The 19,500-nt window shown below is 39.0% G+C and overlaps 1 protein-coding gene across 5 annotated transcripts; it reads right to left on the bottom strand.

The window, feature by feature from the left end:
• Positions 1-9,731: 9,731 nt before the first annotated feature.
• ATPSCKMT (ATP synthase c subunit lysine N-methyltransferase) lies at positions 9,732-19,441 on the bottom strand. Of its 5 annotated transcripts, none has more exons than XM_027724268.2 (5): positions 19,256-19,441; positions 18,415-18,686; positions 17,231-17,368; positions 16,437-16,487; positions 9,732-11,296 (listed from the first exon to the last, which is right to left on the bottom strand). In XM_027724268.2, exons 2-5 carry the CDS (start codon positions 18,679-18,681, stop codon positions 11,099-11,101), a joined length of 654 nt encoding a protein of 217 aa, XP_027580069.2. In that variant the 5' UTR covers positions 18,682-18,686; positions 19,256-19,441; the 3' UTR covers positions 9,732-11,098. The 5 variants fall into 5 exon arrangements, with proteins under 5 accessions (XP_027580069.2, XP_027580068.2, XP_027580067.2 ...); XM_027724267.2 differs by having other exon boundaries at positions 19,187-19,440; XM_027724266.2 differs by having other exon boundaries at positions 19,218-19,440.
• Between the last annotated feature and the right edge of the window lie 59 nt (positions 19,442-19,500).

Genomic DNA, 19,500 nt, shown 5'->3' with positions numbered 1-19,500 from the left:
CTCAAGCAGCCTTTTCTGTATACCCATTCTGAATAGTTTCATGATATCTTTTCATGATTCAGTGACCAGATGCAGAAATCAGCAATGTTGTTTACTGCACTGTTGCTTTGACTATGTTTACTTAACTAATAGATAAGCTATTTGATTGCCATGGTGAAGGTAGTGTATTTGTTCATATGTTGCTCACTATGCATTTTCCTGCATAAGGCAGAGAAAGTATTTTGTCTTAGGTTTGTTCATATTTAGAAAATATGTCAAGTTGTTGCCTCATATTTTAGAAAAATCAGACACAGAAAATAATCTAGCAAGAGCTCACACATGATTTCAGCAGCCTGTTTTGTAAGTAGACTAATATAACATCCATCATTGCTGTTTTTGAGCTGGTTAAGCAGATCACTTCTGAAGACAAGACAGTAACTTTACTTAAAGCCAGTGCTTATGTCAGAGAAAAATGAGTCTGAGATTGTCAGGACAGAAAGTTATAAAGGCAAGAGCTGTTGACACGTCATACCAACAGAGAGCTTTTTCATTCAGTTCCACATGCCATTTTGATGAAGGATAAAGTTATTAAGGCTAAAGAAAATAGTTCTTCTCTCAGATCATCTCATTGGTACCCATGAACAAATATAGAAATAAAAATGAGAAATAGGCACATGTAGGCTTACTAATATAGGCTATGACAGATCAGTCTGATGACCTCATAAAAATTAAGTTTCATTTATGTTTAGTGAAGTGTACTCAGGGAATTAAGACACAGCCCACTCACAAAGGAAAAAAAATAATTATAAGGCAAGTAAAACAATAAGATATGGAAGTCACAATACCTACGCTGGATTGAAGCTGATTTATATTTAATACTCCCATAAAAACATATTTAAGTTGTTCGAAGATGGAACTTCTCTGTCACAAGAAAACGGAAAGCATGAAAACAGTGAACCCTCACACAAAAATAGGCCCAGATGGTAGTAGACAACGTAAAGTTGTGTACTTCAATAGAAATAATGAGTTTTACTATTAAGTAGCATGTATAATCAAATGAGAGGGATCCACATGCAGTTAAAAGCAGTAAGCAAGAGACATCAAATATGTTAAGAGCTAATAAAATGGTAAGACCAAAGAAAGAAAACCAAAATAATAAATCTGACAGGCACAACCACTGCAAGTGCTATGTCTTACAGTTGTAAGCAGTAAGAAAGCACTACATTGCATTTGCCCTTTCTATCTTTGGCTCCATCAGTTGTGAAAGTACACAGGTACTGCCACCCTGAGGAGCAGTCATTTAGAAAACACATTCTTCCAGCTGTAGACACAGGCATGCAGTTGCAGACTTCATTTTAATCACAGCATTACCACTGATTACTTTGTGGTCTTGAACAAATTAGCTCTTTGCTAGTTTTTGCAATTGTAAAGGGTGAAGATAATGCCAGTCAACCCTACAAAAGTGTTGCTAGATTTACTATTCAGTAGCAGTTTGAAAATGAATACTATTGTATAAACATTGCATTTTACTGCAGGGCTGAATGCAAACTAATAACTAGCATTCCAACTGCCGTCTTCTATGTGTACTTTTATTTCTTTTTAAATACATGCAAACAAATTCCCTAAAGTTAATAGGCACAACACATACTTACTGAAGGGAGAACAGACTTGTGTCTCCTTCTCCAATCTAGAAATCTCTGTTCAGTAACATTCAGCTTAGTCTATTGCCAGAGTATTACTATGAGAAGATTATTCTTATATTTTCATTATATTAATACATTGTGATATTTTTACTGAGATATAAAAGAAATTATGCTACTGTAAGGACCAACATTTGGTTTTTGATATTTCCCAAAAAGGCAGGCAGACTGAGAAAGTCCTGCTACTCCAAGCCTCCATACTAGACCCAGCATCAAACCTCTTGAACTGATCTTAAGCCACAGGTAATTGTACAAAGTCTTTGTTGAAAATCAAGATGTTCTTAGTCCTAGTTGTGGTCCTGACAAATGGCATCTGATACAAATGTATCAGCAACAGGAATTTCAGAGAAAGCCTTCTCACCTCTACTGGTACAGGATCTTTGTGCTGTTAGAGACTTTCCAGAGTGGAAGGGAAGCCCCTCAGTGAAAGAGCTTTGGTCTTAAGTTTGTGCTGGAGAGGAAGAACCCCTGTGTTAAGTCTTTCCCTCCACTGAAGGGAATGGGTTGTACCAGAAACAAACCACAATGTAAAATTAAAGAACAATATTCTGCTACTATTAGGCAGAGAGAAAACTGGAGTGAATTTAACCTTGCTTTGCAGAGTTCAAAAACTAGGGGAGAGATCAAATTCAGCAGCACTAAAGCAGTCTTTATAAAAGCCTGTGAAAAACATTAATGCTTTGTTCCATCATGCTACGACAGTGAGCTTCAGGAAGTCTTCAGCACCCAGAGCCCACTCATTTCAGTGCCTTCAGAGACTATAAAGATTTCTTAGTCAGACCTTTGAGACAGCTGAAGCTAAAACTGACCCTACTTTCACCAAAATATAAGGCAAGCAGGCCCCACTAGGCCTATGGCCTAGACAAAGCTGGAAAGTAACGTGGCCATTTGGACTAGCAGCTGAAAGCCAAAGAATATATTCTGATGGATGAGGTTGAGATGGGGGCTGTTTATTTTGTAGGGGTGTGGGGTGCATGTAGTGATCAGGGAAGATCTAACAATAAAGGGAAACTGAAGCTCAGCACTTTTGATTGGGTTATCAGCTGTAGAACTTGAGCTCCAGTATCCTAGGTTCAGTGCTGCTTGGACACACTAACAAGAAAGCTACATCATTCACAACCCTGATACTTATAAGCTTAGACAGTGAATGACCTACATATCCAGCACCAGGAAGGCAACACTGTCTCACCAGGGTAATAGAAGTTCTCAAGGCCAATAAAACAGCTCCTGTGTATTTTGCATAGAAACGGAAAGATTGCCAACACAGATTCTTCAGGCATACAACAGAATAGAGAGACAAATGAGTGACAAGCAACATCTAGTTTTGTGCCTGTGGAAATGAAAATTTTACCAGAGACAGACTAAAACAATACTATACGAAGAATCACTATTGATCAGATATCCTGAAAGGGATCAAAGGTATGCTTCAACATCTAATTTGTCCTTACGCCTACGAGTATCACTCAAGAGGAAAAATGTCCCCATTCCAATCATCTGATGTTCACAGTCTTCCAAAGTACAGACAAACATGAAGAAAACAGAAAATAGCTATAGACAAAACCTCATGACAGATCCAGCATCCCGGCTTCCTGTACATGGAAAGCGCTTAGACTACTTCGTTTTCATGCAGTAGACAAATAATCCTGGGAAGAGTGCTATTTGATCAGTGTTTCTATTAGAATAATCAAACAACTTAATTCAGAGTGTATGCCCAGGAGACTCAAAAGAAACATTAACTTCTTCTAAGTAACTTAAACCATTTTTAAGTCAGTCTGGATCTGACCTACAATATACTTCATGCTCTCTGGTAAATAAGACCCAGTCGCTGAAGCAACTTTTTCATATTAGAAGCTGTTTCCCAATGTTTAATTTCTAAAGGTGATAAATGTAGTTTCCATTTTAATTCTGTAATGTTGACACTCCAGAGGGTTGAGGGGTTTTTTGTATGGGGGAGAAAAGGGTAAAGAAATTATGTGAATTATTTCTCTATAGGACAAACACTTCAAGAGGCTCAGTAGTTTCATAAGCTCAGCCAATAATACTTTCCTACCATCATACTCTTCATCTGAAAAATAACTGTACTTAATAATTTAGATAAAACCAGAAGGTAGCCTCTGAAGATAGTGTTAGAAAATTAGCTTCTTTTAAAGCATGACACACAGTGCTGCTTTGGTACTAGTCTTCCATTCCCTGACTTTGACTGACACATCACACTGCCCACTAAAATTATAAGTACCTCAATGGCAGGAGACTCTACCATCCCTAAATAACACTAAATAACATCAGTATTTTAGATTTAAATTTAGATTTACCATCACTAAGTAACATTTGTATTTTCCCATGATGACCATTAATTTTTTCATTCCTGCTCAAACTCTTTCTAGAATTACTTCAGTGCAACATCTGTGTTTGCAAATAAACTTAATTGGTATTGATCACACCCACAAAGCTGATTTACAGATTGAGCATAAAGATATTCAGAGTATAAGTCTGGTTTCTGTGTACTGAAAAGAAGGAAGCAGCAATAAAATACACATGAACACAGATGATGAAGGTCACTGTACACCATTTAGAGAATGGCCCACTTGGACATATAAATTATTTCGATTCGTGTACACTCTGATGAACTTGAAAAAACAATAGGAAAGAGAGAAAAAGAAGTATACGCTCAAGAAGAGCTGCATAATCTTAGGGAAATCAAAAAAAAAAAAGATCATCAAACCTTATAGGCTGGAGTGAGTGACAGAGTAGGCCCCTTAGATTTTGGCTATATCCCTCACCACTCACATTTTTCTCTCCCAGAACCTTCATTATTTCTTAAGTTTTTATAATCTCCTCTTCACACTTCCATTTTCAATCAAAAAAATCAAGAAGGCATATGCAAGAGAGAGGTGTTTATGTCTCTCTGAATCTGAGTTCTGGCATGGACAGCTACAGACATTACATCTTTAAAGAGTTTCACAAATTCTCTTGGCTTTTTAGACAGCCTTCATCAGGTAGCAGTTCATCAGGTGTTTTGAAGATGTAAATTTAATGTTTAAGTAGCTCCTAATAAAAAATTAATTAGACCATTATAGCAGGGTATATATCATAAATTACCTATGATATATATCATAGAGTACCTAAAAAGATAGAATTATTAGAATGCAATGGGAATGTGCAAAACCATGCAACTGCTCTCGCACAGTAAAATAGGAAGTTACACGCTTACCAGAAAAGACACAGAGGCTCATGCATTTGTACATTGCGGAGGTTCAAAGATCAACAATCCAGGTAAGGAACAACAGAAAAGGAAAAAAACCAAAAAACTCCTCACTTTGATAAACTCATTTTCATTTAGCTAATATCTTACGTAAACCCATATTTTTAGTTCAGAGATTCTCAAATGACCGTTTCTGACACATTAAAATTTTCCAGTGGAAGAATACAACCATGGGCAGCAAATATAAACCTACTGATAGTAGATGTGCTTTTTAAATTACTTTTTGTGGATTCCTCAGAAGGTAGCCACAAACCTCAGGTTGAAAGCCAGTAATTTACTTCTTCTGACCTTGCAAAGACCTCTTTGTGCCACAAGTTTTATATGGCCTTCAAAAACCTAATTTATTTTTAAAAACCACAACATATACAGTAAGTTGAAAAATATCCCTGTGCATTTACTGGTAAGCAGGTTTTATTTCATTTTTACCAATGTTAGCAGTTCACTGGATTGCATCACAGTGATTATACAGTCTATACAGCAACTTGCAGAAAAAACATCCATCTGACATTTCAACCAAAGCCCCTAATGGAAACCCCAATATTATACTAAGAAAAAGAAGTCAGCAAAAGTCCCACCTGAACAAATAACGCAAATCCAAAGAACTACTGAAGGGATAAAAAGCCTGTATTCATTTGCCAAGTGGTGAAATATAATAAGAAAGTGAAATTAGGTACTTAAAACTCCTAAATAACCAGAATTGTTGTAGACCAAAGCTATTTTTCAATCTAAATACCATTGGGGTGGATGTGTTTTTCTTTCATCCACTGGAAACAAAAGTCATGCTATGTCAGCATACAGACTGCTAAATAAATCAAGAAGGTTTAATGCATGTTAAAACATTAGAGAGAAAAAGAACATTCCATAACATATTTAGTCTTCCTGAAAGTTGCTGGGGAAAAAAACAACACCAAAAAAACCCCCTAATTTACAGGAAAAAATAAAAGGAAATTAGATCTGAAAGTCAAACAGTCAAATTGTAAAAAGACAATATGAAAAAATAAAAGCAAACAAATAAAGAGGCAGAATTCAGAAATCAAATGGGAAAAAAATTGTAGTTATCCTTGTATAAGTCTCCCTCAGTAAAACATACAAGGGTGAAAAGAAAGATTATCATGCAAAGCAAAAAGCTGCAGAATTAATATGTTCAGTAATCTCACTCAAGGGTAATTTTTAAGTTAGACATAGTTGCCACACTGTCTTACCAAGAATTCAAGAAATCTTCTAGAAGAGACATATATTACTTCTGGAACACAAGTTGGGTCTACATTTTAAACCTAGAGAACTGCAATCTTGTCAAATGTAAAAGAAAAATAAATCAGTCAAAGTAGAATTTACTGGCATTAAATCTGATATTAGGCTGCCCTCTTCAACCGTAGAATCATAGATTATCCTGAGTTGGAAGCAACCAACAAGGGCATCGAAGTCCAACTCCTAGCCCTGCACAGGACAACCTAAAACTGAACCATTACTTGGAAGGATTCATGTCCTTTTTTGAAAAAATGCTTCAGTATTTGTAAACCATGGAAAGCGAAACTATAGAAGTATGAAGAAATCTATCAATAGTTTGTCCAAGTGTAACGGTATCAGACATGAATCCATGTCTAAGTGAATTCTCATCACAGCCTATTCTTAGTATGGATTTTCCTGCTCAATGAGAAGTATGCACAGATGATGGGCAAGTCTGTCAAACTGCCTTTGAAACAGACAAAACTGCCATACTTGGTCCATAAGATCCCTTTCCTCCTTTCCTTCCACAGCTCAAAATATGAAAGATAACCAAAATGTTGCCCCTGCTCACTTCCCCTACAGATCTTAGAATGGTACTAAGGTGCTAAAAATTTTGAAGAACACACACTTGAGAAAAGCAAAGTTCAAGTAGTTTTTTTAAAAAATATGCAGAATTCAGATGTCTATTGCCTTCTGAAAGGTGTCTGTCCTTCATGGAAGGTAAAAGACTTCCCCAAAGCCTGGGCTTTGAAACTTTTTTCCACAGATCATACTCATTCAACTGATTTGTGAAATGTGGTGCTTTATTTGAAAGTGGATTCTGTATCTTCTTACCTGGCTACAGCTCATGACTCAGAAGTAAACCAGCAGCTCAGAGGATTGGAGCAGTATTAGATTAACTGACAGAATATACTCAGACCAGAGGATAAGCCAAGTACTTCTATACACCCAGTGATACAGAAATGCCTAAAAGTCACATGATATGCATATATTTCCCAAACAAAACCAGACAGGCTTTGTTGACATTGCTGTGTTGACATTGCAGTATAACGAGCAAGCTGCCTATCAGATGGCTCTCTTGTAGCCATAACCCTCTCCTTTTTCCTAGAAAGCCAATTTATGCAAAATGGAAATAGGAAACTAAAAAATTAGAATTGCAGCACTCAGATGTTGCATTGGTACAATTTATCTTGCATCACAAAACCTGTAGGGACATAATGTGTCTCAATATAAGAAGAAAAGAAAAAGAGGAGAGAGGAGAGGGAAGGAAAAAAAAAAAAAGAAAGTCTGACTCTGACCTGTATTATTTGCAAAAAAATCAAATTCTACAGTATTTCAGGAAAGAATTACTCGTTCAATAATGTAACAACTCTTTTTGCTAAGATCTGGCAGGGCAAGGAGAGAATAAAACATGTAACTCCCAAAAGGCAAGTGATTCTACTAGAAGATACAAATAAAAATAAACTATGGTTTTTTCTGTGTATCCGAATTACTTTGGTATTGAACAGCATGTGTAGCTTGAAGATTTCCTCTTTTTGGCTTCAGACCTACATTGTAATTCGATAAGGGCAGTTCTCTTTCCTGGCTTTCAGAAGAAACAAATTTGTACTGTGAAGTAGCATATCAACAGAATCATAATACATTACCTTAGCAATTGGAAATGTATCAACATAATAATCGATACAGTGATAACTGAAGTCACAGTTAAGTATTTAATCTTGCAAACCAAATGGAGAACATAGCAAGTGATAGAAAAATTGAGGCCAAAATGATGAGAAAATGATTTCCCAGTTCTCCTGTGTAAATTAGAGCAATTTGCTTTCCATTTCACACCTAAGCCATGGAAACAGGACATACAGCACATTTCCTTACGTTGTAAGGAATTTCAAACTTTCAGACCACTGTTATTTCAATGTAGGCCCCCAAATGTAAGTGGTCAGAGGAAGAAACAGCCCTCTGCTTTACATTAAAACATTTAAAAATTTCTCCTTGCCTTGATGGCAGCACTTAGTTCTCCTAAAGCTCAGACCATCACATCATTAATTCTATTTCGCCCTCTTAACAAGTATTTCTGGAGCAGTAGGTGGTAATTAAGAAGTGCACATCCCAAAACCATTACCACAGGTAGAAATGAGAAATTCAGTTTTACCTGGTAACAGGCAAACATTAATGCAATAGAAAAATATATAGTCAAACACAGAAGAAAAAGCAAACAGTTGCTTCATTCCTTACAAAATAACTGTAGTGAACAGCGCTCCAGAAACTTGGGTCAAAGTACTGCACTGCAGATGGGTCACAACTCAATTGATCAAAATCTTTTGCGTCCTCTTCTCCTTTATAATCATTTGAGGAAGGACCCTGCTTAATTAGCTAATTTACACTTTGTGTGGTCTTTTTCCAATAGAAATAATTTCAGATTTCCTTTGTCTAAGGTTCCAGTTTTATAGCCTTGGGATATTAAATTCATCCATTTTAGATAAGCCACTGTGCCGTCACTGTGTAATAATCATAACATATAGATCATGACAGAAAGAATATAGTGTAGTTTTACAAGATGCTTTATGTAACATCGCAGTGAAAGGTTGTAAAAGCCTGCTTACCAGAAACCAACGTACTTCAGTACACAGTCCCCACATTTACAGTTGTGCCTTGCCACGCGAGGCTGAAATTACCTCTCCTTTGCAGACTCCAGATACATTTGCCCCTTTTTTTCCCTGTTTTGTATACCTTATCAGGACAAAACCATGCCACTGCTCCATTTCAAATCCTCAGTGTAGATTTGAATTTTAAATTCCCCTTCCTCTCCCCTCAACCAAAACCAAAAAGCCTGGGTGTATCATTGGTATCATTGTAGGCTATGCATCCCAAATAGCACACAACTTCTCTTCAAGCCAGATACTATTGTCCAGCAAATTTGCTCTCCTGACACATAATAAAATGTCACAGACTTTGTATTTACCTGAAATTATACAGTCTCAGCACTTCTCTTGGCCTGAGATAATTTTAGTTGTGATAACGACTGCCTTGAAGTCAGGTGACAATTGCCTAGCTTGTTTTAACTTCATTCTATGGGTATCATATATGCCAAGGTCTGACAAACTTACATAGTCACTGCTTAACAAACAGGCTATATGTTAACTGGGGCCAAGAGAGGCTTTGACCAATTGTTACTGGGTGAAAACAGTAAAACTTTACTTGGGAACCAGAAAAAAGAACAAGTAAGCAGATAATGTTTTATAAAACATTTCTGTTTTATAAAACAGAAAAGTGCTGTAACCATGGTAGAAAAGAAAAATGCCAGTGCAGTGACAGTGCCCCACTGCAAACCAGCATTGGCAAAAGGACACGGAGAACTTGCTTCATTTAGAAGGAAAAGCCATGCAGCGATACCATGGGTTTCTGAGATCTCATCAGATGGTATAGAAAAGTAGAAGGGAAAAGAAGTCTGATTGAAAACCTTCCATCTCATCTCCCATCATAAATTAAAATATGTTCAATCAGATTTAGCCAAGCTAGCCAGAACAACTAGCTCTGGAATCATAGACAGCCTTCAAACATTCAAGTAAGCAACTCTCATCCATACCTTTATCCAAAGTTCGAGCACACAGAAATGTTGACACTTCACTGACAAGTAAATGACTTCTGAAACCCCTTCCTGAAGCAGAGGGGTTAGGAAAAATTATGGCCATCTGCAAAGGCTTATACCAATAAGAGTTCAGTAAGAGCATACTTCTGCAGTTTGTTTTCACATAACAAGTGAAATTAAAATTCAGTAATATAATGAGAGGCTGTACTTATGTTAATGAATAAACAACTTATTATATTTGCTTCTTTTATCATACTCAACTATTAAAGGTACACATTCAAGGCTCAGGTGTGAACAAGTGGTATCACCATCATAGTCTACCTGGATCAGTTTTGTGTATGCAGTATTATGCCTACTTGCCATACATAATGAAGACATTTGGGAACTACAGCTCATTTGAGAAGCCACTTTGTTGTTGCTTCCAACACCAACACCAAATGCTACACAGCATCAGAAAGAATAAATATATTAAGTTCACCAATTTGAGCATTTTATTCACATAGAGATTCCCCCTAACAGTAGTGGTCTGTGGGTTTTATCCCATTTTCCATATTAAAGCTTTCCACTTCTATAAAACTTTCTCATAATTTTTACTAGCTATATGTCATGTTTCAGCTAGGATAGAGTTAATTTTCTTCCTAGTAGCTGGTAGAGTGCTGTGTTTAGAATTTAGGATGAAAATAACGCTGGTAACATTGGTGCTTTAGTTGATGATGAGCAGCATCTGCCCCAAGCCAAGGACTTTTCAGTTTCCCATGCCCTGACAACAAGAAGGCGTTCAAGAAGCTGGGAGGGTGCATGGCCAGAACAGCCGATCCAAACTAGCCAAAGGGATATTCCATGCCATTGTGCCTGGTATATAAACTGGGGGGAGTTGGCACGGAAGGGCCAATTACTGCTCTGGGATGGGCTGGGCATCAGTCAATGAGGGGTGAGTAATGGTATTGTGGATCACTCATCTTTACTGGGTTTTACTCCTGTCTTTTTCTGTCTCTCTTTTCATTGCAATTTTTAATACTATTAAATTTATTTCAATTATTAAACTATTGTTATCTCAACCCATGGGTATAATCTTTTCCCCAATTTTCCTTCCCATGACAACAGGAGAGTGTGAGAACTGGGGCGAACACCTGTGTGGTACTTCATTGCCAGATGGAGTTAAACCAGGACACTGCATTAAGCCATTTAACTATATCTTTCAGTAACCTTTGTTTGCTTTCAGATAATCAGTGCACTTCAGTTCTTTAAGCGAATATATATTATCTCCATATGCTGGGGCTTTATCTTATCTTCAACAGGTAAAGTCAAAGTTAAAAACTTCAGTATAAAAAACAAATTAGTTGTTTAGGATTCTCTCTCTGGTGTAATTTCCAAGTTTTTTGTTTCACATCTTCTATAATGTTTCAAATCATAAGCCCACACAGTGTCTATTCCCTCTCCAGTAGTATGATCTGGAATCCAGCAGGGGAAAGGAAAGCGACAGGCAATGATTCTGGCATTACATTCAAGTTCTTCTTCCAGCTTCTTCTCCAACTGTGGCATCTGTTGAGTAATAATAAAAAGCTTTCAGAAGCAGTAAAAACACAGAAGCATTCTGTTTAGAATCTAATTCAAGTGTTCAAGAGAAGTCCAAGGTTTGAGGATTTTTTTAAACTCTTACAAAAGTATGATATATATTTTAGCTTTGATGCCTTGACAAAGAATATCTAAAACTAGAAAATGGCTATTGTGCCCAATTGGTGACATCTAAGTTCTAAAAATTAAATCAAAAACTTATCCCTTAGATTAAAAAAAAAGACAAAGAAAAGACTTTGCATGTTCCAATTCATGATTCCCTTCAGTGGGATTCTCCTCTGTAGAGAATGAAAGCTCAGCCCTCTGAATTTATGCTATTTCTGACACCTCTAGGTTCATGAGCTATTGTGTGGAACTCAAACGTCACCAGTGCTCATAATTTACAGTCTAACCCCAAGACAGATACTAGGACACCCAAAACATCACACAGACAACAACTGAAAGCAAACATTCTGCTGTCACTGTAGGGAGAAGTGCTGGTATGTGAAATGCTATTGAAATTGAGCTTTGATGAAACCACAGCCTGTTAACACATGCAAGTCCCTGCAGCAGCACTGCATGAAACAGAATATAGAATCATAGAATAGTTTGGATTGGAGGGGACCTTTAAAGGTCATCTAGTTCAACCCCCCTGCCACGGGCTGGGACATCTTCAACTAGATCAGGTTGCTCAGAGCCCCCTCCAGCATGACTGCGTATTTACAGTGATGGGGCATCTACCACCTCTCTAGGCAACCTGTGTCAGTGTTCCACCATCATAAAAATTTTCTTACATCTAGTCTGAATCCACCCTCTTTTAGTTTAAAACCATTACCCCTTTTTTTCCCACTACAGGTCCTACTAAAAAGTCTGTCCCCATCTCTTCTAAGTACTTTAAGTACTGAAAGGCCACCACAAGGTCTCCCCAGAGTCAAGTCTTCTCCAAGCTGAACAACCCCAACTCTCTCAACTTGTCTTTATAGGAGAGGAGCTCCAGCCCTCGATGCTACACCCTCTGATCATGCTTGTAGCCTTCCTCTGAACCTGCTCCAACAGATCCATATCTATCTTGTACTGAGGACCCCAGAGCTAGATGCAGTACACCAGATGGGGTCTCACCAGAGCAGAGCAGAGGGGCAGAATCCCCTCCCTCGACCTGATGCCCACACTGCTTTGGATGCAGCCCAGGATACAATTGGCTTTCTGGGCTGCAAGTGCACATTGCTGGCTCATGTTCATATTTTTTATCCACCAGCACCTCCAAGTCCTTCTCAGCAGGGCTGCTCTCAGTCTGTTCATCCCCCAGCATGTATTGATACCAGTGTTGCCCCGGCCCAGATGCAGCACCTTGCACTTGGTCTTGTTGAACTGCATGATGTTCCCATGGGCCCACCTCTTGTCCAGGTCCTTCTGAATGGCCTTCCATTCTTCAGGCATGTTAACTGCATAACTCAGCTTGGTGTCATCTGCAAATTTTTCTGAGGGTGCACTCAATCCCACCATTTGTGTCATTAATGAAGTTATTAAGCAGGACTGGCAGACTGCTGAGGAACAGCACTTGTGATCGATCTCCATCTGGACATTGAGCCACTGACCATTATCCACTGGACAGAGCCATCCAGTCAATTCCTTATCCATTGAATAGTCCATCCACCAAACCTATCTCTCTCCAATCTAGAGAACAGGATGTTGTTACATACCACTATGTAACTCTCCTTCGTTGAACACCTATGGTCTAGCTTTCCTCCATTCCCAAAAACTGAGAGGATACGAAAGTCAAGGGAAATACCACTACTTTTCTAGAACAGAGCAACACCCTTCCCAGTCAGATGCTCTCCTCGTAAATTTTGCTATGAATTAAGTGAGAAATGAATTAACGCACCTAGAAAACAAAGATATTTCTTTCTCATCTCAGATAGTGATTAGGTTCTGGATGAAAAAAAAGAAAAAAAAAAGAGAAATTTAACAGATTTAGCCATTTTTGTCCTTCAGAAATTTTGATGGCATTGGCATGATTAAGCAGATCAGCAGTACACAGCCATTTGGAGTTCCTTTTATTCTTACATACTGTATGTATCTGAATGAGTAATTACAACAGCAAACTCCACAGGCTACTTCTATTATGTGTAAAACTCTATTTACTTTGATATAATGATGCAACATTTAGATACTAAAAGGTTAAAAGGATAGTAATTATTTACAAATGTAGCTCACCTTAAGACACAAAATATATAAAAATTTCACAAAAATGAAAAAAAAAAAACAAAAACAAACAAAACAAAACAAACAAACAAACAAAACAACACAAAAACAAAAAACCAGAACATTATTAGAAAACAAGACTGACTGAAGAAAATGTGTTTCCAAAGGGTGCAGGTATCTTACACTGTCACATACATGCGGGGTGTGCCTTTGATGTAATATCCTGTTATAGTTGCATTTAAGCTTACAAGAGAATATTTTAGGAACATTATTATAGTCATAGACCCAATATATCAAGGAGTTGCCTCCAAATATTTTTAAGCATTCTATGCTCTGATTTCGTCCATACTGTAAATGCTTTTAAACATTTTTGCTACCGCACCTTGAACAAACTAGAAAAATAAGCCCACTGTGGTACCTAAAACTAAGGGGAGACAGCAGTAGAAGAAGGTCTAATTTGTTACAGAAATTACAAATAGAGACATGGCCTAATTTTTAATGAGTTATTATGAAAATTAGTCAAACTGCATATCTATGTTCCCTTAAATTAGAAAACATCATTAATAGTTCAAACAGGAAGAATTGCACCCTTGAACCACTCAATTTAGTTTTTAAGCTAAATCTATCAGCTACTTCAGGTGCTAAATCATACTGTATTTTATTTATATTATGTCAGGCAAAGGCTGGGATAGATAGTTCAGTAAACCTTTTGAACAGTATATAATCAGTTAAATACACAAAAGCTGTGAACATGAACACCTGGTAAGAATTCCATCATCCAACCTGAACAAGTAAAAGTCTCTCTCTCTCTACAATGACTCAGAAGCAGATGCTTGCAAGAACAAGAGAGGTCTTAGTCTTCCCTGAAGATCAATAAATCCAAGTTTTGTAAGCTAATCTTGCATATGAAATAAAAGCACTGTGTGGCAGCATCAAATCAGACCAGCATTATTAAAAAAGCTAAAGAAATCTATTGTCCTCAGTAAAAAAAAACAAAAAAATGTATTAAGGCTTCTAAAAAACTTAATTCAGTCACTGCAGAGGGCTGTGACTGAAGTAAATTTAAAGGGGATCATAAACAAATGAATGCTCAGGAAACACAGGTTCGTATGCTTGCATCTGTTGCATTTATGGCAGTATTTCTACTGAAAGAATTTAGCCTAGGATTTACAGGTTTTTCTGAGCCCTATAGTTACTCTTTCTATCACAGCTGTTACTAATTTATCCCACTTTATTACATTTAAAGTTAAGTCAGTATTTCTGCTGGGATTACCCACGTTTTCCCAGGGTATTTGTTAATTTCTAATTCACCAAAGCTGCCTTCTTCACCCACACTTTTCCCCCTCGGTGCCATGGCAGAATTCCTGACTGCAAATCCAAACGTTTGTACTGCCCCCTGCTGGAACTCAAGTAGGAGAGCACTAAAGCAGTCTATCCAACTCAATTTCTACACCAGTTTTAAAGAATGCATTTTCCCCAGGGACACACTGAACATAGGCTAGAGAGCTACTTGAAGTATTTGTGTACCTTCCCAAACCCTCACAATCCACACGTGGACAAGGGGTCATTTCAATATATCAGCTGCTGGCCTACTTGAGGTGATCTGGTTTTTGGAGAACATAAGCAAAGTTCAATACTCTCCTCTAACAAGGCTCCCAAAAATCAGTTGTAGTGAATTTCCTACTTCATCTTCTCCCTGCAAACTCCTTTTTTCAGAATGAAAAACTGAAATTTCCAAGAACCAATTTATCGGCTTCCCTCCAAGCAACTTTAGCACAGCAGTTTTCATTTGATTCCAAACGAATGGACAGAAAATTCTTCTCAAAAACAGATGTATTTTCAGAGCTCCAGTCTGTATACTGTCACAAGTTTTACCAGGCTTTATCATGGACATTAAGAAGCAACAATGAAATAGCAAAATATTATTATTTGGGATCAAGCACACCCTCAGCAAGTTCATTGACAACACCAAGCTGTATGCTGCAGTTGACATGCTGGAGGGAAGGGATGCCACCCAGAGGGACCTTGACAGGCTTGAGAGGTGGGCTGACGCAAACCTCGTGAAATTCAACAAAGTGCAAGGCCCTACATACAGGTCACAGAAAACCCAGACACACCTACATGTTGGGCAGAGAAGTGATTGGGAACAGCCCAGCAGAGAAAGACTTGGGGGTGATGGTTGACAAAAAACTCAACATGAGCTGGCACTCCCAGTCCAGAAAGCCAAACATAATCCTGGGCTGCAACAAAAGCAGCACGGCCAGCAGGTTGAAGGATATGATTCTGCCTCTCTGCTGTGGTGAGACCCCATCTGGAGTACTGTGTACAGTTCTGGTGCTCCCAACATAAGGACGTGGAACTGTTGGAGCAAGTCCGAAGGAAGGCTGTGAAATTGATAAAAGGACTGGAGCATGTCCCCCACAAAGACAGGCTGAGAAAGTTATGGCTGTTCAGCTTGGAGAAGAGACGGTTGTGTGGAGACGTCATAGCAACCTTCCAGTGTCTGAAGGGGGCCTATAGGGAAGCTGGAGAGGGACTCTTAGGCAGGAACTGAAGTGATAGGACAAGGAGGAATGAGTGCAAATTGAAAGAGGGGACATTTAGGTTAAATAGTAGAAAGAAATTCTTTCCTGTGAGAGTGGTGAGACCCTGGAACAGGTTGCCCAGGGAGGCTGGGGGTGCCCTGTTCAAGGCCAGGTGGGATGAAGCCTTGACCAACCTAGTGGGAGGTGCCCCTGCCCATGGCAGGGAGGACGGGACTAGATGATCTTTAAGGTCTCTTCCAACTCCTTAACATTCTATCATTCTGTGATTGTTACTGACTACCTGTGACCTGCTACAGGTTGGTTCATTTTGCAGATAAATGTACTATCACTGAATGCCTTGGTATTAAAATAATTAAACAGTGTAAAAATAGTAAACTTACCATCTGAGGTACGCCAAAAACAACAACATTTGTATAATGGGAAAAAGAAACCTAAAAAAAAAATTGAGAACGAGTCTTAATGAAAATGGCATTTATATTTGGAGACGTTCTCACCATTCTTTTCTCCCCATCCCTCTAGCTGCACTTCTTCCAGCAGGCATTTAGACCAAAAATATGAAAGGAGATCCTATGTCAACTTTTCATCACATAAATTTCCACATAAAGAAAATTTTATATTGCTGAACAGCAAAAAATTCTACTGTCTGGCCAAGAATATGGCACCAATCCTAGTAGCACAGGAAGAATTAATTTAGAAAATACCTACATGATTTTATTTATATCTAAGTTTAGAGTTTTTTCATAGCTTCTGTAAATGTTAAAATCATGTATAGTTTAAAGTTTTTGTTAAATGTTAGCTAGTTATAAAAACATACCAGGCATTCTAGTGCCTGGGTTCTTCCAGTCAGTGCCATGGAGTTTTCCTATGTTCCTCTCTGAAAAATAAAAAAATAAAAAAAATCCCAAACCCACAAAAAAAGCCCCACGTAATTCATCAGCCACAGGCCTGCTCCAGGAGCCTTTACGGATAAAGGGCAGCACATTAACAAAGCACAGAACCAGCAGAGCAGCACAGTAAGCCCATAGAAACTTGACTCCCAGCACAAGTACTTTGCTCAAAGCCCAATATAACACCTTGTTGCCAGTCAGCATTCCAGTTCCTTCAGAAAAATATTTCCAAACTATGAAAATCTCTCAGTCACACCAGATTCCTTCTTACATACTTCACTACCTACCTTCCATAAGTCTGAAATATAAAATTTGGTATTCTGATGTACTCCATCTCTCCAGGCTCTGTATCTGGAGTACCAAACTAGCCAGGGATTTAATTCATAACCAACAGCTTTGAATCCCTTTTTTGCAGCTGCTATCACCTGCAAGAAAGAAAACAAATTTTCACTTAGAAACATGAAAGTCTATTCATCTAAACAGTAGCACAGAGTTTTATTTAAAATATAAATCAAAAGAAAGCACTTGTGTAAGTCACTCAGGTTTAGATGCCCAAGAGTATAGTGTAGTATAGTGAGCAGAAACTCAAAGCTGCATTTTACTATTATGACTAATCCAATTGAAATTAGTATATTCAGACAAACAAAATGAATTCGTAAACATTCATAGGGCAAAACTGTGACCTTGTAGTACACGTATGACTTACATAAAAGTTTAATTAAACACATTCACGACACTATCCTGGAATTAAACAGTAGCAAAATTGACCATGGAGAGAACAGTGAAACACACAAGGAAAAATGTTCAAAATTAGGCCACTTATTTGAAAAGCAGTGAGGGGTAGGCACTTGAGCAACCTCTGAATCAAAGCCAAAATGACATACTAACAGCAAGAGTCTGAAAGTAACTCTTGATCTATATTTAAAAAAAAAAAATACAAAAAGACACCAGTTTCTAGAATAAAGGTTTAAGACATAATTTAAAAGGTTACTGACAAGTTTTAATCCGGAAACTTCTGATAAACTATGAATTTTTATTCTTGTAATCTATCAGTCATTTCTCATTCCCCTTTTCTCTTGTCACCTTTATACATTAAGCTTGAACTGCAGCTCCAAAAGCACAGTGCTATTTAATCTCACAGCGTCACTTGCTGCAGCTATACACCTATGTGGAATCACAGCACCAATATTTTGATGGCATCTGTCCATGTGAATGCAGTGCAATTCCCTCCAGTCACCACGACCAGGTTATCATTTTGTATGCTGCCTTGGTCAAGCTGCAAGACTGGAGCAAAAAGTATTTATTACTCACCTAAACTTTCTCAACTTTGATCCTTTGCATAAGACTCAAACAAAACCACTGGATGCCAAAGACAAAACATTCCTAAGTATGAGAAAACGGCAGCCACAGCTACCGAATTTGGTACTTTTTTGAGACACGGTATGAAAGGAAGGCAATGTCCATAACTTACAATGCGGCCATCCCCGCTACCAATGTCAACTAGGGGGCCACTTCTATTTTCCAACATTTTCAGCACATTCTGGACCTGAGTGGCAGTTGCAGGAACAAAGGGCAGGCACACCTTCCTCAGGGCTGGGGTCACAAAGGGGGTGACCACAGCATAGAGGGCCACCAGAGTCCCACCGACCCCAGCCGTGACCAGCAGCCCCCAGCTGCTCCTCCTGGAGCTGCCCTCACCATCCTGCTCCGGGCTCTTCTTCGCTACCGCCTCGGACATCGCACCTGGGGGATGACAAAGAGTATTTTCACTAAGAGCTTTATTAAATGCTTACTGGAGATAAAACAGTGTGTTATATCAAATAGAGAGGACATTCGAAACAAAGCAAAACAAAACCAAAAAACCCCAACCAAACAACCCCCTCCCCCTCCCTTATATTCCTTTAGCCGATTCCCAGACCCTAGGGACATGCTACAGTTGCTGAGAAGCCGAGGCACGAGGTTACACAGTTTCCATGTAAGCCCACAGCCCCCGCCCACCCGGGAGCATCTCGGAACAGCTCAAGGGCGGCGCAGGCAGGGACGTCCCTGCCAGGGACCGCCCGGGAGCCTGCGCCCAGGAAAACGTCCCGGAGGAGCTCTTGTTCTTCCTCCCAGGAGAAACTTTTTTCCAGGGGACGGCGACATTCACCAGTGCCCGCCTGGACACCTCAACCACGAATAAACACTCTAAAACCAACCCACAGTCACCCTTGTCCCACGGGATTTATAGGGAAGGGCAGTACCACTTCGCTATGCGGGGTGGGGAACAGAAACCTTTCTGAAAGTGCTCCGGAGAGGAGCGCCGCGCACACTTTTTTCGTCGTGTATCTGTCTTCACTCTGCCGCACACACTTCTTCCGTCGTGTGTCTATCTTCACTCCGCCAGATTTCACGCCACCCAATGCGGGCCACTGCTGCCGTGCTCAGCGCCCATATTCCACCCCCATGGAGGAGATCCTCCCTCCCCTCCCCCGCGAACTGGGGGATGCCACCTCCCCCCGCGCCGGACGCTTCCAGAAGGGTCCGCTGGGGGCGCCACAAAGGTTCCGCCCGCGAA

The sequence above is a fragment of the Pipra filicauda genome, unplaced genomic scaffold, assembly GCF_003945595.2.
Source record: "Pipra filicauda isolate LSUMZ 115617 unplaced genomic scaffold, ASM394559v2 scaffold507_size779033_pilon, whole genome shotgun sequence".
Taxonomy (NCBI): domain Eukaryota; kingdom Metazoa; phylum Chordata; class Aves; order Passeriformes; family Pipridae; genus Pipra; species Pipra filicauda.
This window is presented reverse-complemented; position numbering and strand designations above follow the sequence as displayed.